General features: G+C 39.3%; 1 protein-coding gene across 4 annotated transcripts in view; it reads left to right on the forward strand.

The window, feature by feature from the left end:
- grid1a (glutamate receptor, ionotropic, delta 1a) overlaps positions 1–27,269 on the forward strand; it is a 343,051-nt gene that overhangs the window by 298,147 nt on the left and 17,635 nt on the right. For all 4 annotated transcript variants that reach the window (XM_074675675.1, XM_074675677.1, XM_074675678.1 and 1 more), the window contains 7 exons: positions 700–873; positions 4,570–4,731; positions 5,784–5,903; positions 17,885–17,986; positions 19,197–19,394; positions 21,262–21,592; positions 24,119–24,257. In XM_074675675.1, the coding sequence (XP_074531776.1) occupies positions 700–873; positions 4,570–4,731; positions 5,784–5,903; positions 17,885–17,986; positions 19,197–19,394; positions 21,262–21,592; positions 24,119–24,257 (1,226 nt within the window). The remainder of the gene's footprint in view (positions 1–699; positions 874–4,569; positions 4,732–5,783; positions 5,904–17,884; positions 17,987–19,196; positions 19,395–21,261; positions 21,593–24,118; positions 24,258–27,269) is intronic.

Below are 27,269 nucleotides of genomic sequence, written 5' to 3' on the forward strand. Positions count from 1 at the left end.
GGAGACCAGCTGGCAGCTCAAATGTCTCATGAATATTGATCTGACTCTTCACAGGCCGGACCTTCACTGACCCTCTATACAAGACTCCCCTCATCGAAGAGGGCAAGGGTCACCGGCGCTGTTATTGTGGAGGATCTACTTGAAATGTGTATTGATTTGTCAATCTAATGGGAACAACAAAAGACACTCCGTTTTCTGTATTAAAAATTTAAATAGCAATTGATTAAAATGTTATTTTCTGTGTCCTTTGACCTGAAAACGTGCCCTCAGTTGATCTGAGTTGTTAAATATACAAATGGTGAGACAGTATTGATCTGTCAATTTTAGATTATCAATGTTGATGTGCCAAAACAGGGACCGAAAAAGGGAAACCTGGCTGTGCAAACATTTTTTGTTTTTAAAGCTTTACTTTCAATTCTCACTTTGTTTTACTGTGTCGCCAATTTCTCTGTAGCCCCCAGTGGCCTCTTATATTCTCTAAACAAAGGATAAAGGCACAGGAAATACAAACCAATCTTTTCATTGGGTTCTGCTCCTTCACTCTGTCAATAAAATATTATTTTCATGAAACTTCTCTATCGTTAGCGTTCCCTATGTTTCAAACAACAATAGGCCAAAAAGTAACCACTACATGATTACTCACTGAGGGATAAATGGATATTTGTTTATCTGTACTTTTTCCACTGTCTTTGTCACCAGGAGGTGAGTGATGCAGACATCATGGAGCTGGTTCACAGCTCTCTTGGCCGGATGACCATCATCCGTCAGATCTTCCCTCTCTGGAGAGATACCAACGTCCGCTGCATGAGGAACAATCATCGCATCTCTTCCTTGCTCTGTGACCCACAGGAAGGCTATCTGCAGTCCCTTGAGGTAAAGGAAAAAAGAGCACTAAGTCCAAAAGATTTCCTGTTGAAGATCCAAAAGTATTGTCACTTCAAACCATATCTGTAAAAAGCCCTGTTGTATTATTTCATCTGCACAAGTTTACTTTTTTTAAAGTTGTCAAATACATCAACATGGTCACACCATGGTTTTTGGACTGTGAGATGAACCGGTGGACTAGGAGAGAACCCACGCATGTATGAGGGGAACATGCAAACTCCACACAGAAAGGCCCACCGGCCAAGCTGGGAGTCAAACCAGTGACCTTGCTGTGAGGCTGCAGCGCTAACTGTTGCGCCAAAGTGCAGTCCAAAAAGAAAATATATATATGTTCTCTCCCAAAAATAGGGCCTCATGTAATGTAAATTGCACATCCGGGGTTTTCTATTTTACATGAACACAACTGCTGGCATGTTTTGCAACCCAAACAAAGAACTTAGCGAGCAGCATTAACTTCCTCAACTGCTCCCTAAACAGAACTCAAGTTTTTCTTTTCATTATTTTATCTAACAAGAAGATTTTATGCTAAAAATTAAGTTTTTTTCATAAGCTTTTTCAATGTGTGTGTTGTCAGCTTGAATATAATCACTTAGTGTGAGTTTATGTCCGAGAAAATGTAAAAATTACAAAGGAAAATTCCTCCTCCACTCTGATTTTTTTCACTATCCATAGAAATTCTCCCCAAGAAAAGCTCACATAAGCTTCTTTCATATGAGAATCTTTGAAGGTAGTGAATGCACAACATTGAAGCTCCATGATGGATGAGTCTGAATTGACTATTTGACTGGTGGCAAGGTTGAGTTTTTCTGTCTTCTTTTTCATCCCTTTTGTTGCGCTTATTATGAGAACAGTTGGTTTGTGCTTCGGGACCAAACCAGCATGTTTCATCGACTTTCTAGCAGCCAGCAGGAGGGACAGTTGTTGGGAGCCAAAGCAATAGAACCATGTAACAGGCAGGGCGTGCTTTTTTGTTGTCATGGCCTCTCTACATGTGCCGTGAGCAGTTACACGCTTGACTCCTGCTTGATCACATCTGTTTTTCACTGTTTCAGTGGTAAGTGCACAGGATCTACATGCAGCCACAGTGAAGGACAGCATAGATGAGCATATGCAAAGTGCCACATGAAGACAAATATTAACTTATTATGTATGCAACTGAATATAGATTAAGCTCCCTAGATAAGGTAATTATGAGGGACATGAACGTCCATGAATATAAATGACTTGAGCTCAGAGTGACTGGGGAGTTAGTGAGAAAAATCTTGTTTGGAAGTGGAGAGGAACTTAATTTTATCCATCTGCCAATCTAAGACCTTAAAATGTTACATTATTGCTGTTAATAAACTTCTGGAATAATACATAGACTCCCATATTCACATGGTGAAAAATTACCTTTTAGGTTTGCTGAGCTTCAGTGAGGTGAAGTTATAGCTTCAACTTGAATCAGACAGCAATTTTTATTGCAGAGTTCTAGTTTATTTTCTCATAAAAAGCTACTAAATAGAATAGAAGATATCAGTATTTCAAGATGAATAAAACATATTTCATCATAGCTGCCAGCAGTCATTGTAAGCATTAATCCTCTGCCTAACTGAAAGTTCCATTAGCAAGGAGGTCAAAGGTAACCTCTGAAATTTGTACAGTAAAGATGAAAGGAAACAAATTAAGATTCGAAATAAGGTTTTTTAGCATACGTTTAAAAAAGAAAAACAAACAAAATGTTGCCAAAGCCAGTGTTAGAAAAAATACACATCAATAAGCCAGCACATATTAAGAGCAAAAAGAGTAATAACAGTGATCAAAAATACATCAGTAATAACAATGATAAAACATAAAGCTTGAATGTTGGCTTTTAGTGGTTGTAGCGAGAATGTTGCTAATGCTGAAGTGACCTCCTGTGTGAAGTGAAGTAGAAAAGGCACCAATTCCAAGCTTAATGTTACTTTAACTGGGAAATGACCAAATGCTAACATCACCTTTTGACTATGGTTTGGCATAGCTATTGGTGTTTGTTAGCTAGGAAGTGGATGGATATTAACTGTTGCCTATGAACAAAATCCTCAGTTGAAAGTAATTTTTGAAGTTAAGTCTAAATATGCCTTTCTATTGTACTGCTTTCAAAGGTATGGTGCATATTCAGCCAATTTTTAAGTGTAAGCTAGGGGGTTGCTAAATGCTAATATTATCTGTTTTCTGACTGTGGGTAATGAGTTGTCCAATTATTTTTAACTTAAAATGATTTACTGCTTGGTTTTCTAACTGATTTTGCTGGGTGAAAGCGCACAGTCTGTGCCATGTGTTCTTTTCTCTATCAAGAGCGCCTTGAAAACCTTTTTATTTTAAATCTGGAATGTTATGTCTTTGATCCCTGTAGCTCTATCAAAATGTTCATTTTCTTTTCATTCATACTCCAGACAGATGTCAAAACCATGTGCTACATGCACTCACTTTTCTTAATAATTTACATGAAAGAAGGTCACATATTGGTTAATGGCAGTTTAAGCAGTCATCAGAATGGTTAAACACAGAGGAGGCTGGAGGGCTGTGACAACCCCCTCTGCTGCAGTTGTATCCTCCGATGTCAGGAGCTGTCTGGCCTCTGACTGAGTGACCTTGAGGGGAGTGAACTTTTCTTGTATGCGGTAGTGCCACTGGGAGGCTTGGACTGAAGTCTTAAGGTGTCATGAGCTTTAGGCCTGAAGTGGCAGCCAGTATTGCTTCCATGGATCTTCTGCTGTTGGGAGGATTGGACTTGACTCAACCCAGAGGACCTATCAAATCCACTGTCACAGCGAGACAGGAGGCAGCTGACATGATTCCTGACAGGGTGCACTGCAGCAGGAGAGAGACAGTTAGACTGACTGTAGCACCGAGCTTCATTAGATGAAGGGTGATTGAGCTGGAAATAACAGTTTGTGTTCTGACTACTGGACTTTACCACTACCTTTGACTTCTCCCAGTTTAACACGTTTTATTTCACTTGCAGTGAATGTAATCCTTTGCCTTTTTTGCTCTCATTGCTCACACAGTTGGTTTTGCATTGTGTCTAACATTACAACACTTTGCTCTACTTTGCCAATAGCCAGTTAGATTTTGTCTCTCCAGGGGTGGCATTCTAAAAAATACTGCAGGAACTACAAACACTGTTTATCCTGAATAACTTTACATTTTCTAATTCTGTTGCCTGTTTGTCATTCAACTTAAAAACATACAAATTTCTCATTCATGGTTCAAATCATTCCCTGCAAGTGTAAATATGTAGACATTCTGAGTGAGGTTACTGCTGACTTCTATCCTTCAGCATCCTAGAAATAAAGATAAAAACACTCCTTCTCCACATCAAATAGAAGCTATGTTATTGTCAGATAAAAGGAAGGGACAGTTCATCAGTTGTCCTATTGCTCTGCAGTCTCCTTCTGCGAGAGGAGACAAGCTCTTATTCCCTACTGAGAATGTTCTATTTCCCACCATCCACCCTCCCAGGACCAGACAGAAAGACAAGTGTCACTGCTCATTCATATTGTGGCTGTTTGAAGTTTGCTCAAGCCCTGGAAACTAATCTTTGATTTCTTTTGTTGTGTCTGGAGTTTGTCTTCTGGTCTGTGTCTTGAAGAACGAACACTATCAAAAAAAAAAAACATTTGATGATATTTGTGAATTACCTTTATTTTCTACCCTCAATAGGTGTCCAACCTCTACCTGTACGACAGCGTTCTGATGCTGGCCAACGCCTTCTACAGGAAGCTGGAGGACAGAAAGTGGCACAGTATGGCCAGTCTGAACTGCATGAGGAAGTCCACAAAGCCATGGAATGGGGGATGGTCAATGCTTGACACCATTCAAAAGGTATCTGACTTATAATTACCACTTAACTCTTTGCAGCTGAGAAAAGATGAATGTTAGCCTTTTTTGTACCTAATACATACTCTTTGGATTTATGAGCAGCAGACAAAACAGTAGTTCATACAGTCAAACTCTAAGTAAGGAAATCAATGGAATCACCACAGTCTTGCTGAGATGATCATTTAAATTCTGTTATTTTTAAAACAGCCTCAAGGAAGCTGACTATTAAATGTGAACCACAGGTTTGGCCTTGGGGTAGATTTGTGACAGATTTTGCCTTTGTAGTCTTTTTGCTCGTGTTACCTTTTCAGTTTTCTCAAAAAATAAAGCTTGCATCTCAGATAGGGGCTTGATTTCTTTTATGTCAGTCTGATAATGGTTTTTTTCATTGTTTTGAAGAGTCATGCAGGTTTAATCTCAAGTGTGACATAAGTTTGCCAAGGGGGGCATGAACACAAACAAAGAAGGGTTGCTTTTGTCATACTGTTCCGTGTCATTCAAAGAAAAAAAAAGAAGAAGAGCAAGAACAAGAAATAAAAAATTAATTCCGAAAGAAGTTAGATTGGGTTCATTTCCACTATAGCTTATCCCTATTTTGAAGCACAGTAGACAGCATTTTTTATTTAAAAGAAAATAAAAATCAGGCACAGAAACTCTGTTGGCAACCCCATGCTGTTCTGACAGGCCTTATTTAATGACACTCCCAGTGTATTCAAAAGTATAATTTGCATAAATGATATGGTAAGATTGAACAATGGTGAGCACTTCCTTTTTATTACATTCTTTAAAATGTCACAGTTCTGTAAAATCCTCCCAAAGCTCCAGCCGGCTCTTGTAACAATTCCTCCCATACACATTTTCCTTGAATGTGTACTTATTAAAGAGTAAATCAGCTGTCATTTGATCTCAGGAATATATTGTGCAAAATAGTTGTATGAATTAACAAATGGGTTGAGGCTATTTTTTTATTTTCTTCCACCAACTGCAACTGCAATTAAATCCAACAGTGTTATTGATGCCACCTCACACAGTTCTCTGACATTGTGCTGATACAGGGACGAATCAGCGGCCTGACAGGACTGATGGACTTCCGAGCTGAAGGCTCAAACTCCCACGTTCAGTTTGAGATTCTTGGAACCAGCTACAGTGAGACATTTGGGAAGGACGTGAAACGGGTTAGTCCCTGATGCTTCCATACAGATTTTGTAAACCAGCATGTCATTGAAGACCCTCTAAATGAAAATGTAAGTGTGACATAAACATACATCACTATATTACAAAAACATTACAACGAAGTGCGGTTTTTAAATGGTTCAAAGAAAGAGTATTACCAGCTCTTTTTCTCCCTACTTATAAATGAGTGGCTTTGCAATGTGTTAATGCATTATAAATCCCAGCAAGGTGCCAAACCTTCTCATTTCACAGTCACCCCACTGTGCTATATCCCAGTTACACATTGTTCATTACACCACAAGTCACTCAATTCTGGTGAATGCATCCCTGCACTGACATGTATAACCCTTGGCTCTGTAGGTGTTGAGTAAAGGCAGGTACTACATTACCCCTGATCAAAATAGCTCCTCTCAGTCATTGCCTTAGTATGAGCACTTGCTGGGTCAGGCAAAAAATGAAAGTGAAATTAAACAATTTTTTTTATTGACTCAAGGCCCCCCTGCAAAACCTCTTAAGATTAGGCGCTCAATTTCTGTCCCTAAGAAATGGTGTCCTGCAGGTAGAAGTTCCTCTCTAACTATTTATTATGCAGAGTCACACAGGTGTTGCTCATTTACTTCCAAAGAGATACAAAACAGCTGCAGGACACCTTTCCTCTGGGATCGGAAATGAGTCAACTAAAGTGGAGATCCTGGGGGTTAAAGTGGAATGCCTGGAACAAAAACTTCACAGAAAGACTCCCTGCTATCTGTTGTTTTTGAATGTGCTTTTTCTCACTCTCAATCTTAATCCTCAGGGTGCACACCCTTGCTGTTTTTTTGTCCTTTTTTTTTCTGTCTTTTCTTTTGGATGTCAGGTGAATGCAATTTACTTACTGGTAAGATTAAAATCAGCTACACTCTGATCCCTGAGGCTTCACTTTTGACTGTGAGGTGTCAGGTATGAGGGTGCCCTCTACTGGAGCTTATGGATGCACCAAATCAGTCAAATATACCCATTTCAACATAAACCACCCTGGCATTATATTATCTTTACCTGGAAGATTATACTTGTATGTTGTGTGTCTTTGTATTGGATAAGTTTACACAGCTAAAGGTAGGTGTGTTTGTGCAAGGACAAAATATCACTTATACATATTTTAGCACAGATCTTTGGCTAATTAAAAGAACAGACATAATTTTGAATTTCAGATATATCAAAGAAGCTTTCTTTACTGATACTCTTGCCTGATGTTTTAGTAATGCAGGGCCTGGGTGAGACACTGAAAGAACTGTTTGTGTCCTCTTTGCTTAGCTGTAATTTGTTTGTGGCTTCACTTGTCCTGATTCAGTCAGAGACTTCTCACAGAATGAAGAGGAATAGAGCTCCTTGGCAATCTATGTAGAGCAGGACTGACCAGAAGCGGTAATGAAGATTTAATCACCACTCAGCCTAACTGAACTCATGAAGCCAATTCATCATAATGTGGCCATTAGCATTAGCCAAGTTTAAATGCATTACATGCAGCGCCATGTGCTGGTACACACAGAAACATACGTACACGTTCCTGCCCACAAGCAGTTGAACATTTCAGCCCAGCATGATGCACACAAACAGCACAGCCTTGAGGCAACATACACACACATACACATAGAGTGTGCAGACTGCAGTGGGTCTCAGACATGGAGAGCATGCAACCAGGGCAACAGAGAACAGAGGGCAGGGTGCACACTAACATGTAGGCGCTTGTATCTCAAAATCATTAGAGGCAGGAGGGGACAGCTAGGCCAGATAAGAGGATGCCAAATGCATTCAGTGCTGCTGTTCATTACCTGGCATGTCTGTCTGTAAGTCTGCCCACTACTCAGTGGAACCATTTACTATGAGAAAGCAAAAGTAATGGATCTATCCTCATTTTTTCTTTATAATGTGTTTTTTATACATACATTACACATTTTTTTGCCCCAAAAAGCAAGAAAGCCAGACAATTACATTTTTCCCCTGCAATGTCATGACACTGTGTGTTATCAAGTGGAGTGAAACAGTGATTGCATGTGCTCCATCCCATCCACCCCTTAGAGCCATCCTCATTTCGCCCCTCTCTCTTCTCTTCTCATTTCATCTCCTCTCCGCTCACTTCTCCTCTCCTCTGCCAACCCCTTCTCTCCATTTTTTCAGCAACGGTTTCCTCCCTCTCCATCATCGTTTATCTGCATTCAGTCCATTTTCTCCTCAGCCTGATGGCTCTTAGATGAGCCGTCTTTCTGGTTAGAAACTGTAATGAAGACTGAAATACTATTTCCTGGATGGCTACTGTGAGTTTTCACCCACCAACCAGTGCTGCTGCAGAGTGATCGATGCTGTTGTTGTTGTTTTGCCTTTCCCTGTTTGCGCTTATTGATGTGTCAGCTCGTCTCTAAGCAGATATTGCTAATGAGTCCCAGCTAACACAAAGCTCTTCATAGAGAAGTCTCTTCATTTGAATATAATTGTTGCTTCTAGCTGCGCATCTTGAATGTATGATGCAGTAATCGTCATTCATATGTGTCAACATCAAAAAGCAGAGTTTGTCTTTTTAGTATTATTATAATTTTCTATAGTTTAAAAAATCCTGATTCTTAATTGCAACCAAATACACTATTTGGAAAACAAAACCTCCTACCGCAATGTCACACCCATAGCTAAGCTACAAAAAGATTGCCTGCATTTTGAGTTGACTTAGCCTGTACAAATGAGACAAAAAAGATGTGTATTATTCACAGAGCATGCTCAGAAGCTGTAGTGCACTACAATAGTGCTGCAGAGCAGATATCATCATTGTGCACTTTGATCGTTTACAGAGATTTAAATATACCACCGCATTAACTTTGAGCGAAATATGTACCTTTCTATAAAATGAGCCTCATTGCAAATAGCAACAGAGTCACTTTCACCAGCATTAGCAGTCAGTTAAGGTAAAAAATAAAAAAAATAAAGTGTTGTCATGGTTACATTTTTTATAATGAGATAGGGTTATACAAGTCTGTGGTTATCCATAGCTCAACTTTTGCACATACAGGTTGTACAGATACACGATGAAGGCTCTTTTTGGCAAGCTCACTCCAGGATATAAGCTGTCTGAAAACTGTGAAATTTGCCTCCTGTCATGCAACGACTGCACTATAAAATGGTTTAGACTTTCTCTCTTTATTTAGCTCTTCAGGTGTCAGGTAGACTTGGGCACTGCCTGGATGCAGCTCCGAGCAATAGAGAGGAGAGCCTCACAGTGTATCTCAATCACAGTCAGACGCAAAACTGGAGCAAACTGCAAAGGGATGCAGAGGTTGCTGTGTGAATCTGTCCATCTACCCATCAGACTGAGCAGAGAGCAGAGGCAAATATGCGCAATCCTGAGTAACATTTACAATGCACTCCTAATGAATTCCTCCCCCAGAGTTGTGCTAAAGCACTGAAGAGGGAAGAAGATAATCACAGCCATGCTGGTATTCAGCATGCATTTAAGATATCATACAAGTCTACACAGTGCAAATGCAAAACAACAGTCTAAACCAAACATTTGCTTTGATTTGTTCTGTCTGAATATCTACATTACAAAGATGAATGAGACTGGACCACAGCCAAGCAACACAAAAATCATCCTGCGCTCTTGCTACAAAGGTGTATACACTAGACCTGATACTTTGACATGATTTTTCTTTACTTTTACTAATCCAACCAGTGAAGCAGGGATCTTTCAACAGCTGAGAGATTAAGGTACAAGAGAACAATTAAGACTGTCCTCTATGGTGTCAGCTAATGATTTATGGAATATTTAACCGTGGCTTAAACTAGTGGTCTAAAATCTCATAGCTGTTGTCAGCACACCTTGAAAGCCTGTAGTCCAATCATAATACTGAATCAGATTTATTGTGCATTTTACAGTCCAAATGCAAGTATACCATAAAACTTACTGATGATGGCATTTTAAAATATTAAAGGTCCCATGTTATCCTCTTTTTCTGCAGTTTAATATGGATCATTGATGTCTTCATGAAATGGTAGTAACATGTTTTGGTCCAAAAAGCCAATAAATCAAGCACAGCAGCATTGTTTCCAGGCTCTCATAGCCCCTCTGTTCAGAACGCTCTGATTTAGTGGGCGTGACCTTCATATCTAAAAATAAGCCACCGCTGATACCGCCTCACTCTTCCGCTTCACTGAGAGCGGCGCCACAAGCTATGAGTGCGCAATTTTTAGAAAACAGCGAAGCTCTTACCATAACATTACAGGCTAAAACAACAGGCTAACCGCAGCTAAAGTTAGCATCCTGAAGCTAACACAGAGACAGGGGGGACACTGAGGAAAAGCTCTTACATCTGCTCCACAGCACACAGCATTTAAAATACTCACATTTCCAGGGTCGGGGGGTTTGTTGGCGGATGGTTGATAATGCGCCTGGATTCAGGACCAGTCTATTCGCTAGTCCTCTGTTGTACTGTCCAAAGTTGGAAAACTAGTCGGCCATGAAGTGACTTGCACGCACATGCACAGTTTTTACACTGAGTGAAGCTGGCACATTTCCTTGATAAGTGAACTCTAGCCACTTAGACTTGTCTTCTTCCAAGATGGAAAGCTTGTGCATGGAACTATGTGGCTGTTTACAGCCAAAAACGGCCACAGTCCTCTCTCCAGCAGCAGGGGTTCGGGGTATCTGCTCCGGTGGACCAGACTTGCTCCTGATTGGTCAGAAAGGGAATTGCTGATGTCGGCAAATCCCCAAAATCCAAACAACTCATTTAAGGTCAGGATTTTACATTCACAAGCACTACTAAGTACAGGTTTTGTTATTAAATATCACATTTTGTGGGCTGGGAGGAAAGCCAAAGACCCACAAATTTCACTAAAAGACTTAATGAAGTGATTTTTGCATAATATGGGACCTTAAAGGGTTTTGTTTTGTTTTTTTTCAAAGTTTGAAAAAATATTCTGTCATGGTTGCTTTGCCAGTTTGGGTATGTTTGCCGGTGCAATGTTAAAAATTTAAATGAGTCACCAAACTTGATTAGATATCCATGTTGTGTTGTGCCAGATATAGAGAAAAAGCAAAATGGGCACACATCGTTTAATTCTGGTTGCCAGCACTGGCATGAACCTTGTTCAATATGGCTAGCTTTTGTTACAATCGCTCAACCAATGGCCAAGCCACAGAAAATGGCAAAATCTAGCAGCAATAGTTTGGACACAACCTGCTTGTAGTTTGTCCTGAAAATATTTGGTTACCATCAGCTGCTAAATTTATAATAAGTTATAATAATACTGAAATTTGTCTTCCTTTTTTGAATGGTTAAAGTTGAAGCATTCTGCAGGGCTGTGGTCATAGGACCCCAACAAGCCTTGTTTTCAGTTTCATCTAGCAGAAAATATCCTTCATGGCTGATTCACTTGTTTTATCACTCAGACCTTTCTCTCACAAACTCATGAAGCAGACGACAGCATAAGTAGTCTCTGAGGAAGCTGTTCTTTACCATCAATACATCTGCGGGGGGCTAAACGAGGCTGTTGATCCAATGATTCATTTGCAAGGCGCTGACATTTTTAGCTTGTAGGGACTTTCTCTCCTTAAGGGTTTAACAGACTCTTTAAAACCTGGGGAAGATTAAAAGAGAAACCAGCTCTGTAATTAGAACTAGTTGCTGCTAGTGTTAGTATAACACAAGCTATAATGTCAAGCAAAAAGGCTACATAATCATAACTGTAGTTTACTAATTGCACCATATTATAATATTGGTACATTTGGACTAATTATTGTTGCTGGGTTTCTGCTATCATTAGACAACTAGCCATTTCTAAAGGGATGATTACATGTATATATTTAATTCCACTCCAAGCAGAATGAATCAGCATCAGATGCATCTGTTTATAATAATAAATAGTCATAAATTCTCTGTGCCCTTAGCCATAAACTAGCATCATAAAGAGTGGTGTTTTGTAAGTGGAGTTATTTTGCTTTAAGATTTAGATTAAGGCAAAAGCAGAACTCAAAATATTTTTGTCCTTAAAAATTTGGCTGTAATAATGAGTAAATGTCTCTTCTCACAGCAGAAAGCCCCACGTGCTGTCATCCTAGAAAACATAAATCTCCTTTAGAGTCTCAAATAATTGGATGAAAAGTTCATGATATTTCTCCTCACCCGTTAATATATTCACTCTCATGTGTTCTGATCTGTCATAAAAAAAAACAACACGGAGCAGAAGTTACCCACCTTCCAGCCATCCTGTTCATTGACATGCACATCACCTACACTCCCTGCTCTCTGCTGCTCTCGCTTCATGAGGTGAAGTAAAAAAAATCATATTCACTTCTTAAGCGGATGTGATGAGCTGAAAGCGGAGTTCAGTTGTTTTATGATAACTGGCAGGTCCGCATCCTCCTCTCTGTCACAGACTGAGCAACAGTGTGTGCAATCAGCCCACAGATCTCTTGCTGCTCCCTTCTTCTCTTGCATGCATCCTTTTCTGAGCAACAAAACAATTTAGGCTGAAACACAGAGAATAGAGGATCCCTCTGCCTGCGGTATAGTGCGCTGATCTAACTACTGATAGAGAATCTGTGCCTCCTCTTTTCTCTAAGATAACAGATTATATTCAAGAGGGAACATGTGCAGTAAATAAATGAGGGAAAACAGGAAGGAATTGGATCATTGAGAGCTTTCATCTTGATGGCATAGTTTCTCTCATTGCCTTTTCTTCAAGTGATTTTATTTCGATAAAGGACTGAACTCTTCATCTAATTTCTTCTCTCCTTTTTTCTTTGTCATTCATTTTTCTTCCAACTTGTCTCCTCTCTTTCTGCAGTTTTATTGTTTTTCTCCTCTTTCTGCATCATGCTCAGTGCAGCTTATTAGAGGTTAGAGTGATAGACTGTCAGCCAAGCCGCTCTCCAGTGTACCCGGACAAACAAGATGTCTCTTGGCTTGACTGATTTAAATGACGGGCTTATTTTTTGCTGTGTTCATGGTGATTAGAGATAAAGTCAGCACCAGTTCACATTACTTTTATTCTTTTTTCCTTTAGCATTGAAGGAAAAAGACAGGAATTTAAAGAATAACTGTACAGAATGCAGTTTATGGACATAACAAAATCACTTGTAAGGATTTGGTAGATACATGTGAATGTAAAAAGACATACGTAGTATATTAGATGGGAATCACAGCAAGTTCAGGCAGGAATCGCAGCAGCCAAGTTGAATTTATGACACGTGTTCAGCACATGCACTCAGCACTCGGTTGTTAATCTAGACAAAGGAGAGCAGGTCAATAAGAAACTCAGCAGCAAGATGGGCTTGTCAATATGCAAGCACCTGTCGAACTGGACCAGATCCTGAAGGGATGATGCAGAATAGCTGCTTAAACTCTCCTTCGGTGTCCACAGGATGATGGAGTTTAAATGGTCCAGTGAAAGAAAAACCGAATGTGACTTTAAGGGGATGCTGTAATGGAGACAGTTATGGAGCTATTTGACTTCAATCCTTTTGTCATTTTTATATGGTCAGTGGCATTTATTCAGCCCCATTGAGGATGATTACTTTTTGAGCATCATAACCATTAGCTAAATAACAGCCTTGTAATTGTTGTGACTTTTTAAACAGGATATTTTAAAATCTCATTAGCTCAATATTCTCATGGTGTTCTCTGGGATAAAAGGAAATTGCGCTCCTGAAGTTTTTGAAGGAAGCAAGTGAATGTTCTGATCTCACTTACAGTAGGCACACTCAAGCAGGTTGATTGTACTGAATATTTATAGGATGACATCTAAACCTTGAACCTTAACAAGCTGACACTTCAATAAAAGGCACTGAACAAAGATTTGGCATCAAATTAAAAACATCTGGTTATCTTTTATGTTCTGTTTAATATACTCTTACTAGTTCCTCCACTTGCATTGAAATCTGAATTCTGCCTCAGTGTCATGTCCTTGAAAATCTCCAATGCTTCTCTTGTATCTAAAACCTGCACAAATTATCGTTCAATTGAAAGCAATTATGCATGCACTGTAGACATTTTCAAAGCTGGTGTTCAAATATCACAATATGTCTGGTAAAGTGTTGTTTGTAGACATACAGTGGTATGTATTGTCTGTGACCTTCCCTGTTGCGTGTTTAGATGCAAAGCTCGGTGGAGTAGAAGTGTTCCTCCTTAGTGTTCTTCAGTTTACAGAGCAGAGATTGCTCGGTGTTTTCACTGGAGGACAAAGCTGCTCATGGAGAAAATAGTCCCCTGTGAAGCAGGAAGCGCAGCCTGACATTTTGCCCCGACACACTCGCATACACAGGGACACACACAAAGACCCAGCCACGTACATGGGTATACACAAGCAAGTAGACTCGCATTTTATGATTAGATCATGCAGAACTTGCCTGCAGAGTTGGACTCATTACCCACATGTGGTTCAAGATCTACTGTTATCTTTCAGAGCAAATTAAAATGCAGTAAAGGCCTGTAAATACATACTGCACAGCCTTAAATTATATTTACATTAAACAGCTCTTTAACCTACTGTTCTCCATATCGTTGGCATGGTACTGTGCTTAAAAAAAATAGCCTTAGAAAATACGTTTTCAAGACAGCCCTCCTCAGTGAGAAAGTGGTTCTGATACACCCACACTAGCTGGCAGATTTCAAACAGGATTAAAGAGCAGTTTGCAGTGAAGCTAGACAGAGGAATGCAGTGAAACTTAAGACTCTGGAGGGTCACATTCTTTGCAGATGGTTCAAAAGATTAAAACTAAAATGAAAATGCCTCGTGATCAATTACCCAGAATCAATTTTGTTCACAGTTAAAAGGTTTTGTTGCTGCCTTGTCAATCTGAGGTAACCTTTGTTGTGGTTATATTATTCTTTGCCACCACAACTGGTGTTGGTTACAAAGATTTCCTTTAGTTGCTTTTATTTTTTTTTATCCCCATTTCTCTTTTAGCTGTGTGGAACAGCACAAGAATACAACACTTAGTTTTTAATCATGACTCTTTTCACTCACTTTTTGGCTCTGGTATTTTTGGGGGGTTTAAACTCAGCTCCAACATCCAATCAAGTTAAGGAGTCAAGGAGCCTTAATAATTCACAAAGCAAGAGTTCAAAGTTAAGTGCAGGACTTGTGATGAAATCTTGAAGCTTAAAAATATCTTTACTCCCGTTCACAGTTTTGATCTCTGCTACCTTTCCCGGCTTAATATTGAATGAAATGTCCAGAGCCATTTTCTCAAGGGCCGGCACTCTTTCAGCATTTTGTATAAACCTGTCCTTTCTGATGAAAGTGAGTCATGTAAGTTGCCTTAAAGGATTCAGCTGAATGTAATTGTGCCAAAATGAGATAGTTTCTCCTGGTCAGATAGTACCCGACTTGAACTTTTGCTGCAATAATTTTGAAATGATTCCTGTTTTCAGGTCAACACCAAACTCCTGTTAGCCTACATCAGCCCCATGTTTACTTGTAAGATGAACCTTTATTTATATTTTCCAGAAACACCAGCTGTCAGCAAGACCTAAAAACATGTTCAGCTGAATATCTTGTAAGTGTTCCAAGTCATGTTGTGTAAAGAAAAACTTTACCATTTGATGATAAATCCCAGTCAGTTGGTGAGCTAAAAGTAGCTCTGGAAACACCATTTCTAAGAAATATAGTGCTGTAGTCAGTGAAAAAAAAGTGTACTGAAGTTTCATTTGACTGTGTGCCATGTTAATGCCCTGTGTGGGTTTATTCACAAATGTTCACTTAACAAAAGGCAGACATGAGATTTGAATGGTAGACAGGCTGTCCTTTAACAAATGGTTAAAAAAATAGGCATTCATTGAATTCAGTAGAATCAGTACTCACTTTCGACAGTGGTCAATGATTCAGCTGGTATCTGAGAAAATGTTACATTCCTGAGTGTTTCTGTGTGACCTTCTGAAATAATCTCAAAACTACAAATGTAACACTTTATTTATCAAGCTAAGGCATAGAGCCAAGGAAGAGAAGCACTAGCTGCAAGCTGTTAGACAAGGAAAAAAGCTTGATTGTTCTTGCAATGCAAAATTCAAAGAGTGTACACATTTTTTAGAGACCATAACCATTAAATTGATCGTCAAAATGTAAGTTTTTATCAAATTATGTAAATTTTATATCCTTATACCTAAAGAAAATGTAATGTTTCCTACCACATAACTCAACTCAGTTTGCAAAAGTTATATCATTTCTCTTTGGGTCATTGCTGGGATTTTTATGTAGGCCTTAAAAAAACCCATGGACCACAATCTGTACTTTCTTCCTCATTTGACAGTTATGACCCAGTGTAGGACATGACAGCTTATTAGCTTCTGCATTGAAGTTTAAAGACTCCAACTGTTGCAGACTAAATTGGATCAAATATTGCAATCTTTTTTTCATCCTAAGTTTAATATGATGAATGCAACAGCTTTAGAATTGTGTCTACGACATGGTTGACCTGCTAAGTTTGTTTTTGTGTTAAGGATATTAAGGCTTCTGCTAACAGGGCACATGTGCTGTGGCCAGAAAGGCCTGTTGTTGGCCTTGGGCCACCAGTCTTGTCCTGTCAGCTCTAATCTCAAGGACCACACCAAATGATGTGTCAGATCCTTAAGACTTCCTTGTCCAGCTTGCAGCACTGATTAAGAATTGAATAAACATCAGCCTCATGACTTAAGACATATCTCAAAATGTTGACAGACTGGAATGAGAGTTTTATAGATGGGGGATAGTTTAGATTCAACAGAAAGCGTCACATGTATGGCTTTTTCAGTTTTTGTTCTGCAGTTCTTAACATGACGACTACAGTTTTGAACAATGTGATTCTTCTTCATCTTCTCCTTATCCTCATCATCATCACTAAATCATCATCATTAAATCATCATATCATCAGCCTCACCTCCATCTCTATGATTTCTGGTAATGTATCCTTTAGACTGCTTCCAGTTGGGCAACACACTGGTAAAAAAAAAAAGCCCTTTGTAGCATACTGACGGCTGACACTTGTCTTAGTAACATGCACTTATGTTTACTAATGCATTGGCTTTACAGTGTTGAATATTATATCAATATCAAAAAATGGGGAAGAGATGTTGCTCAATTGATTTAACGAGCATGTGTAGAAATCAATCAGAGCTACCTTTTGACAGGGTACTAAAAAACAAAGAGAAGAGAAAGTGATGGATCGCCACAATTTTCAGAAACAATCCAGGCCCCGAAAGCTGGATTTGCAGTTCTCATTTTGTGTCAGTTAATGTTAACCTGTGCTGTATTTTTGGGTTAAATTATACTTGAAATGACAAAATCTCTAAATGTTAGCATTTTTCATTCAGCTATATTTTTCATAACTGAAACATTTTTTGTCTCCCTTTGTGTGATTATGGATGTTGTGCTCAATATGTATGAAGTATGGTGGTGTTTAATACTTAAACACTGTTGGGGATACTATACGTCTCTTAATAAACAGTCTATGTTAAACACCAAAAATACCAGTAGATAATATGTATATTCACTTGGGTCACTACACTGTATACTGTAAACTGAATCATATAGAGGCTTTTTTATGCTTTCAGGCTTTTCATTGTGTGTTTTCCTGGCGTGGAAATGTCAGGATGTAATTTCTGGCCACATGCTGATGTCCGTGGACCCATGGTTATTTGTTAGCTTTTATGACTCAATCTCAAGTGTAATTATCCTTAATTGTGTCATATTCCACATTTTTTGCTGTGTTTACGTCCGCACTCCGCAATGATAAGTGAGGTATATTTTGCCACTCAGTCAAACTGACGTTAGTGGTCGTGTCCTGGAGGGGAAGTGACATAAACGCATACCCTCTATTAGGTCACAAAGTGGAAAACAAGATGAGCAAGCTACTTACAGTGATCATTCATACTGTGATTTATACATAAATATCTGGTACCTTTGTCACCCAGAGACCTGCCCCAGGTTATATATTGTTATTCTTTTTCTTATATATCTGAATTTTCTTTTTTCCCATTAGCTGGCATCTTGGGACTCAACGCGTGGTTTGAATGGTAGCCTGAAGGAGAATCGAATAGAGAGCGGTATGCAGGGAGTGACGCTCAAGATTGTAACATTACTGGTAAGTTGTGGGAGTACTCTGAATCAATTAACACTTGACCTGTGTAGGCAAATATGTAAATATGAAAACAGAAACCATTGTAAAAATGCAAATACATTTGTGATGCTTTTATGACTGACTGGGTAACAGTTTCTCTGTGACATACACAAACAGTCACTATGAATTGTTGCTTCCTCTACAGAGAACTATTCAAATCCTCCTTTTATAAGATTTTTTTTTTTTTGTACAAAAACTGCATCATCTTTTTATTTTGACACATACTAATATTCTCCCTGGCCAAGTACTGGTTGCACTTTTTTTCACCTTTGAGCATTGGCTAACCTTGCTTAGAAATATATCTTTTAAGGCACTTTCAGAGCAAATTCAAAGTTGAAGGCATCAAGGCAGTTAAACCCATTTTGGTCCAGTTTAGCTACCATGTTGGATGAAAGGCAATTTGAATATTTTACCTATTTTGTTTTCCATCTGTGAAACAACAGAAATAGAGACAGTTCAAAGCCAACTTTACATTACAGGAAATCTTGTACTGACTCAATGAGTCTTTGTAGCTAAAGTCACTTCCCTCCCCCTCCCTCAGTTTTTCCTTGGCTCCATACATGATTTATCTGTACCGTATTTGTTCCCACAAGTCCTACTCAGCTCTCTCCTGGCAGTGTCACTTAATCAACTCATTTGCCTCAGCCCACTTCAACACAAGCCCACCTCTTCCACGTCCCTCTCCACACATCTTCTTTAGCTCTCTTTACTCCTCCTTCACCCTCTTAATTCCACCCTGACACTTTCAACCCATAAAGAAGAACCATGGTGGTGTGCGCTAAATTTGAAATGGCAATTTAACGTTGATGAACCGTAGCGGTTTCCATGGCACCATGTGTTACAGGTCAACTGTCGCTGAGGAAACTATTTTATTAAGATGGAGTTAAACCTGGATCACCTCTGAGACTCTTCATAAAGGTGTCACCTTTAAGTTCTTAAAATGACAGACTGTGTCCTAGCCTCAGTCACCCAATCTTGCCCCAAGGAGATTATAGTGCATCTTGATAAATAACACACAGGTGACTAAGTACACATGCCCTACTTTTTCCCAGAGTTTGATAATAAATCAGGAGAGACAAAATCCACCCACAGTCACATTTCTTAGTGTTATCTTTGTCTGTTATGTCTGATCCGAGACTTCCTTTAACCAGCTGTGCTGTTTGCCTCCAAACAGGAGGAGCCTTTTGTGATGGTGGCAGAGAACATTCTGGGCCAACCCAAGAGATACAAAGGTTTCTCAATCGACGTTCTGGACGCACTTGCCAAAATCCTGGGTTTTAAGTATGACATCTACCAAGTTGGAGATGGGAAATATGGTTCAGTTCTCCCCAATGGCTCATGGAATGGAATGATTGGAGAACTGATTGGCAAGGTTTGTTGTTTTCTTTGTATCACAGTTAATCAATGTCCAGATCTCATTCCTAATCTTTTTTTTTTTTTTTTCTGGGAGTCCAGCCACATTGTCTTGTTTTGAAATGGAAGCCCAATTTTAAAGCTTAGCTGAGTGCAGAGATTAGACAAGCGTTGGACAGGCCAACAACAAACAGCTTGTTTTTCCAGATCAGTTTTCTCTGGTGGCTGTCATCATAGTTTGGTTGAACTGGGTCCAGTTGTGTTATTTGCTTGCTTATTTAATTATTTATTTATTTATTTATTTATTTATTTATTTATTTATTTATTTATTTATTTATTAAAGTGGAGGTTAACTGATAAGTTAACTTTTTAAAGATTATCATGGGTTGTAATCCTTATGTTTGTTTCATGTTCTTCATTGCTGTTGAGCACATATGTACTTCCAACAGTCTTTGTTCTGTTGTTGAAGAGACAAAGCCGTTTGATTGAACACTGACAGAGGAGACAATATGGTATTTGAGACAATACCATTGTGATGACTGCCACTAGTTCCAGCATGTGTTGGCTGAAATGACTGACAACGGATGATCGATTTGTTGATTGACACTGTTGCTGATTTACACTGTTAATGTTTTTTGCTGTAAAATAACAGTAATTTACCGGCAAAACCACTGCCTGCAATTTACTATAATTTACAGGATCCTTAGGGCGCAGTCACACTGGCCACCTTAACCATGCCATACTCAAGCACGATCCCCCCTGCAGCGCTGTCCCCCTACTTTAGCAGCTATCACACACACGCATCATCGTGGAGTGTCGGTTTTACACAAAGCCCGATCTCAGCCGAGTCAGCACAATGAGCCACAGAGAACACTGCTATGACATTAATGACTTTTTGGCTAATGGTAAGTCATTTTGGTCCGACACAGCCCTTTGCTATTGTTTAAAATGATTGTCGAGAGGAGCAGTCGCGGCGATCAAACATTATGGATTCTACACACTTTTCGCAAACTTGTGCTTGTGCATGAAGTGAACCATGCTGAAGCCCACCTCTTTGAAGCATACCAGAGCAGAGAGGTAAATCGTGCTCAAGCACAGCACGCTGTGGTTACACTGGCCAAATAGACTTTAGGGTCTTTAGGGTTGAAGCCTGCTGAAGTGCGGTATGATTTGCCTGTGTGACTGCGTCCTGTTATTTAAATGCGGTATGATTTGCCTGTGTGACTGCGTCCTGTTATTTAAATGCAGTATAGATAGATAGATAGATAGATAGATAGATAGATAGATAGATAGATAGATAGATAGATAGATAGATAGATAGATAGATAGATAGATAGATAGATAGATAGATAGACATCTGTTGGCAAGCTTGCACTGACAAGAAAGAAAGTTCCTGCTGCAGCACCAGTGTGTGCCCCATGAATTGTGGCACGGTAGTCTCATGACATCACAAATTCCAAAAATGTTTTTACAAAAATAATTACACAACAATACAGATTAAGTTGAAACTTCCTTCTAAGCTTAGCAACAAAGGACCTCTAAAAAGGGCCTTAAAATCTCAGTTTATCAAAGCCAACAATGCAAAGAGTACATGACAGTGATAATGGTGATAGTGATATACAGATGAAGATTAAGGTACAAATCATCCATCAGATGAAGTCTAGTAATTTGAGAATTTCAAAATTGTAAATTAAAATGTGGATGAGTGGTGACAAGTCTTACAGCTCCAAGCATAAAATATGTTTTGGGCATGCAGTTGTGTCCACCAAATGTCCTCCCAATTTGACTGTTGTCATGGAGTTATGTAAAAAAAAAATATCCTTAGTACTTCTCTGTTGTCTTTAAAAATGCTGTTTTTAAGGAATCTGGTATCTCTTCACCCACAGCGAGCTGACTTGGCCTTATCAGCCATCACCATCACCCCAGAACGTGAGAGTGTAGTGGATTTCAGCAAACGCTACCTGGACTATTCAGTGGGGATCCTCATGCGCAAGTCAGAGGAAAAGATCAACATTTTCTCGCTGCTGGCACCGTTTGACCTGGCAGTATGGGCGTGCATCGCTGCAGCCATCCCTGTTGTGGGCATCATGATCTTCCTACTTAGGCGCATCCAGGCAGTGCGCTGCCAGAACAATACAGGAGGCCATCCACCACCTTCTGTGTCCACATCGCTTCAGAGCGCCATCTGGATCGTGTACGGCGCCTTTGTGCAACAAGGTGGGCGATGACATCTATGTCTGGCCTCTCAAAATCCAAAAGTAAAAGCAAATGGTAGCAAACCATCACATATTCGGCAGCCAACGCTTGTTACCAGTTTACATGATAGTCCTGGGCTCTTTTTTTACTCTTGCAATCAGGAAGAGGTACAAATCATCTCAGTCTCTCTGCAGGAACTGCCTGTCTGAGAGAAAAATACAAGTCAGATTATTAACAAACTGCATGGATCAACGATTCAGACTAGAACACATGGGACATTTGCTGCTTTGCTACAGTCAGAATACAAAACTAAAACTTGTTCCCTGATCTGCCTGTCTATGTCTAATTAAGACAAAGCTACTTTAGATAAAGTCACCACACAAAGTCAGCGTTACTGCTGAATGAATAAAACACCACTTACTCTTGATCTTCAGTGTGCATCATCTGACTCTAAAACCCAACCTGGCTCCAGCGGTTAATGCAAATGAAGCATAACAATGAAAACTACCCAAAGAGATGAAGGACAGACTTTAAAGTAAAAACAGCAAGAATCAATACAAACGCATGTGTGGTTGAAAGAAAATGCTGATTCAGTTTAGCGTCAGTTTGAGGCACAGCATTTTATAAAGGTGCCCTTGTCAAGGAGAAAACCCCCTCTTTAGGTCTGGTGGAGATCCAGGTATGTCGGTTTAGAATAAATGACCACTTCAGCAACTGATGTTAAAGCCTGAAACTGCATCTATCAAAGTCTGGCACCATGCCTATGAGCCTTTTTTAACCTGACACCCACTGTATTTCAGGTGAAGCTAAGTTTCATGTCTTTTCTCTGTCTCCCCTGTTTTATCCTTGCCTCTGGCTCATGTTCTGTGCTACCACTTTTGTTTCAGTCGGGTGGATTGCATTATTTCATCAGATGACGTAGGTCACTTTGATGTGGGTCTGACTGCTGATGCATCGTGTGCTGTTGTCAGGAGACACAAGCCTGGCAATTGTATTCCCTGAAAGATTTCACAATGATACATCAGTATTCCCTGGGTTTTGTTGTTTCTACGCTGATTAACCCATCCACCCACAGACACATCAGCTTTCCTCGATGCTTTTCTTCCTGTAAGGATCTCGCTTCTTTTGTTCTTGAATCAGAGGGAGGAAGGAAATCATTGAAAACTCTCTCGATACCATATAAGTAACGCATATTTCATATGATTATGAAGCACAATCAATCTGTTTCAAAAAGAAAACTCTGCACAGGGATGGATGGTTGCACTAGGTTAATATCCAAAGTTTTAAGATGCACATTTTGCATTCACTGACCCAGAAAAAATACCCAGTCACAGCCATATGTAATAAAAATGACTGATATCAGAGTGCTATGCATCTGACAAGCCTTCAGTTTTTTGGGTTTTTTTTATACTTGGCTGTCCTAAGGGCCCAGCTGTGTTGATTGTGACACTCTCAGACAAATATGTTTTCATTACATTTCACACTCCTGAATCTTTCAGATGACATTTCTATGGCTTTACTCTTCAAAATTAGAATGTGTGCTGACATTTTTCTCATGCACCTCATAAGCTGTTGGGTATCTGTGGAAGAAAAGTGAGCATGACAAGAAAAATAAAGAAAGTAGAGCCGTTCCTACTGGATTTTTCCCTCGGTGAAAATAACACTGGATTCAAGACAGGGAGGAGATCATGTTAAAAAGGCAGGAGGAAGAATTTAGGTTTATGATCACTGCAATCCTTAAAGACTGGACTGACACTTTAATGAGAAAATTAAAATGTATAATTTCAAGTTGGGTTCTTCTGAATATACTTGGAAAAATAAACTTATCTTTTAAAAATCAGCAGGAGCACTACCACAAAAATATTTTCTTAAGTCCACTGTTAGTCATACTTTTTCATAACATTTTTTCCCTTTAAAGCTCTCCTAAAAGCCAACATGTTCGTAAAGATTACTGCTCCTTTTTATGGTCAGAATGATGACCGTAATGCACAGAGGAATTTAATTACTGCGTTTATCTATTATTATTTTATCTTATATAGAATATAACATTAAAGTAATATAAGTCCTATCATTGCTGAGGTGTTGCTGCTGCCAGCTGGGAAGAGAGGGAATGAGTCAATCATGACGCCCTACCTAAATAGACTCAGGCTAATTGACCTCAGGCATAATTGAATCACTAGGAATTATCACAGCAAGGTCCAAAATTTAACTTAAAACAACACCAGTGGAACATCCTGTGCCAAATGTAATAAAGTAGCATGAATCACAACATAGAGTCTTAAGAATCGCAGGTAATTAAAAGGTTTGTTAACCTAAGAGTCGTTCTAGAAATAAGTGGGACCGCTAGTGGGAGTCCTAAATGTAACGGCTTCATATGGGCCGTTGTTCTGACCATTTGTCAAATCAATTTGCTCACTGACAGCTGAACCACTTCTTTAAGTCAGTTTCAGACTAATATCCATTTTGAGTATCAGAATCTGTTGATGGTGAAGAGGATGATGATTTGTGTCAGATTTTAAGACTTTATGTGTGCCTGCACCTCCACAGGCAGTGACTCCATCCTGGGATCAGTGGCTCTACGTATCGTCATGGGCAGCTGGTGGCTCTTCACCCTCATTGTGTGTTCATCCTATACAGCAAACCTGGCTGCGTACCTCACCGTGTCACGCATGGACAATGCTGTCAGGTAAGGCACTTCTCAAAGCTTGAGTCACTTCAACACCAAAGGGGGTTACAGACACCAGTGTTGTGCCAGCTCACACTTACAATCCTTTTCCCTTGAGCTAATGATGCAAATATTTGAATCCCCTTTTGCTGTTACGGCATCACTGTTACCATATTGTGTGAATTGTCAGCAGGATGGGCCATGTTTAATGCACGGAGGGTTCTGTAGTTGTAGATCTGACTTCTGTTGCTGTAGATCACAGTCCTTGGCAACTCCGCTCACCTCTCGACACCTTTCAGCGTCTCTCAGATTGTGAGCAACCGCTCACTACCCCAGGAATGAACCTCGCTTCATGAGTTAAAAACTGAGTGGTTCAGTTCATGAAAATATGAGCCTGTCCAATGAACCTGATCATATTTACTCACTCACGCACAACACTGATAGACACCAACGTTACTGACTGATGGAGAATGCTATGAAACTTTTAGTCTTCAGAGGTAGCACGTAAATGATACTTTTTGCAATTTCTGCACTGATCTGAACAAATCACTCTGCACTTATACTCCACCAAATATAAGGGATGTCGTGAGTAATGTTTTAAATCATGGATCTTGATCTCTTTATTTCCAAACCTGAGTCAGATCCCTCTTTCTTAATTTAAAATTAACATTTTTGAGGGTTACAGCTATGACATTTCTGTATTTAGAATAATATGTGCAAATTTCATTTTCTTATAGGTTTTTGCACTTTTTTTAGCTATATATTTAGCTTTTTTGGAGATGAGTCTATACATTTACAAATGACACTACAGCATGTACAAATGTAAAGATATGCTCTGGTAGACTTTGTAGGTCAAAAGGGGTTAACCTTGGGTTGTAGTAACTATGTGTCTGCCACATTATTTTTCACAGCCTCCTCAACAGTGAAAGTCCTGCTCTAAACTATGAAACTCATTATCTGTAACGCAGGCAGTTTAATTGGAAGAATACAACTCCTGAAACTGGCACAAATCGATCTGTTTGAGGGAAGAAATAGCTCTGTGTTGAAGTTATTGGAACAGCTTTAATGTGTGCAAGCTGAGTTCCCCTGTGTAACCCTTTAAGGCTTTTCAATGCCTTCTCGTTAACACACAAAATCTCCAACACCACTGTTTTTTATCCTGTTCACAGTGCTCAATGTTTTCTTGTCTTGAGACAGCACACAGTATAATTCTTAGTGCCTACACCACAAGGACAATCGCTGCAGCTCATCAGCATCAACTGCATTTGGCACAGCTTTTTGTTTGTCTGTTTTTCTGTAATTTTTGACCCGCAGACTAACAACTAGCCTGTCCTTGGTCCAAATGCCATTTGTCAGCAAATCCAATTTTGTGTGCTGTCTCTCCCCAAAGAACAGGCAGAGAGGCATTTGATTGCATTGGGTCAGTCTTCTGTTGATCTGTGGACATGTGAGGAGAGGCAGCGAATGCTAAGCAGCACACATACACACACACACCTGTGTGGAGGAGACCTTTACAAGTGTGCGTGTGTTTTCATGTGTGTTCATGATTTGCAGTTGGTTCTGGATCACGTAATATATTTGTTACAGTTTAAGGAACGGAAACAACCAATGATTGCATGTAGGAGTTAGGAGTGGCTGTGACCAAATTTTAAATTGAAACCATCAAATGCTGTACATGTCCTTGTCTGAGTGTCTCTGCAGAAATAACTTTATAAAATTCAAAGCCTGTGTGGAATTCATTGCTTGGCTCTTCTAAATTCATTGTGCAAAAAGCAATAAAACCTGAGACATGCAGAAGACTCACGGGAGACAAAAATAACTTAGAGATCAACTTTAACAAACAACACTTTCCATGCATGCTAAAGTAAGACTTAATGAAAGTAGATAATGAATTACATTATCCTTTTATTTATTTGTTTAATGCAGCCACCAGAATATGTACTTCAATCCAACGACCTCAAATGAGAGTGCTGCAAACACACCTGTGTGTGACCATGATAAAAGAGCTGTGCTGCACCTTTACCTTTACCGCAGCCTCTTTGACAACACTGATGCTCCACAGGCATTCAATGCGCTGTACCCTCATCATCTTTGATGAATTTGAGCTGATCAATCTGTAAAATCTGTTCTTGAATAAATATACCACAACCTAAGATAAGTCCGGGCTTTGCCATTAATCCATGTTCTAGTTACAACAAGTAGAAAACTAGAAAAGCACTCTGAGAGCGCAGACGTCCCCCAAGGATATTGTGATTGTCATGCAACACTTTAGTCCTACTTTAATGTTATACTTCGTTTCAGCAGACTGTCTGCGACAATTTGGTGTTAGTTGCAGGTTTGTATGATAATTTGTTACCTGACAGTGTTGAAAATTATGATGACCCAGTACATACTTTGTATTCGGATCTTGGAATCCAGAATATTGCCAGGGGATCATACTTTTACATCTGTCACAAATTATCATGAACTTGTCTTGTGTTGTTTTGCAAAGCAATCTGACAATTTATTGTGGAGTAATATACACATATGGTGAAACAGGCCCGATCACACAATGATAAAAAAAAAAAACCTCTAAAAAAAATCCTGGATCCAGACAGTTATCTGGATCACCTCCAAAATTGAATCACTTCTTTTATATCCCATTTTGAAAATTTCATGAAAATTTCATCAAGATCTGTTTGTTACTTTTTGAGTTATGTTGTTCACAGACAAATAGACAAACTTACCCAAAAACATAACCTCCCTGGCGCAGGTAATAAAGATTAATTCAATTGTGAACTGATGTCTTCAAAAGATTCTCTAAAACAAAATGGAATTTTTATTTAAAGCATCTTACAAGAAATAGTTTGCTCATAGCATCCATCTTTGCTCATGTTGGTCATCTAGGTCTTGAATTTTGGCATGTGCTATCTACAAAATAAGATTTATATCTGGATATCTCAGGTCATGTTGCTTATGTTAAGAGTAAAGAGATATTTCAATGACACAATAACACTGGGAGACAGATCTCTTACATGTACTAAAGAAACCAGG

The sequence above is a fragment of the Halichoeres trimaculatus genome, unplaced genomic scaffold, assembly GCF_033239565.1.
Source record: "Halichoeres trimaculatus isolate MK-OKI-2021-1 unplaced genomic scaffold, fHalTri1.1 fHalTri1_scaffold_8, whole genome shotgun sequence".
Lineage (NCBI taxonomy): Eukaryota > Metazoa > Chordata > Actinopteri > Labriformes > Labridae > Halichoeres > Halichoeres trimaculatus.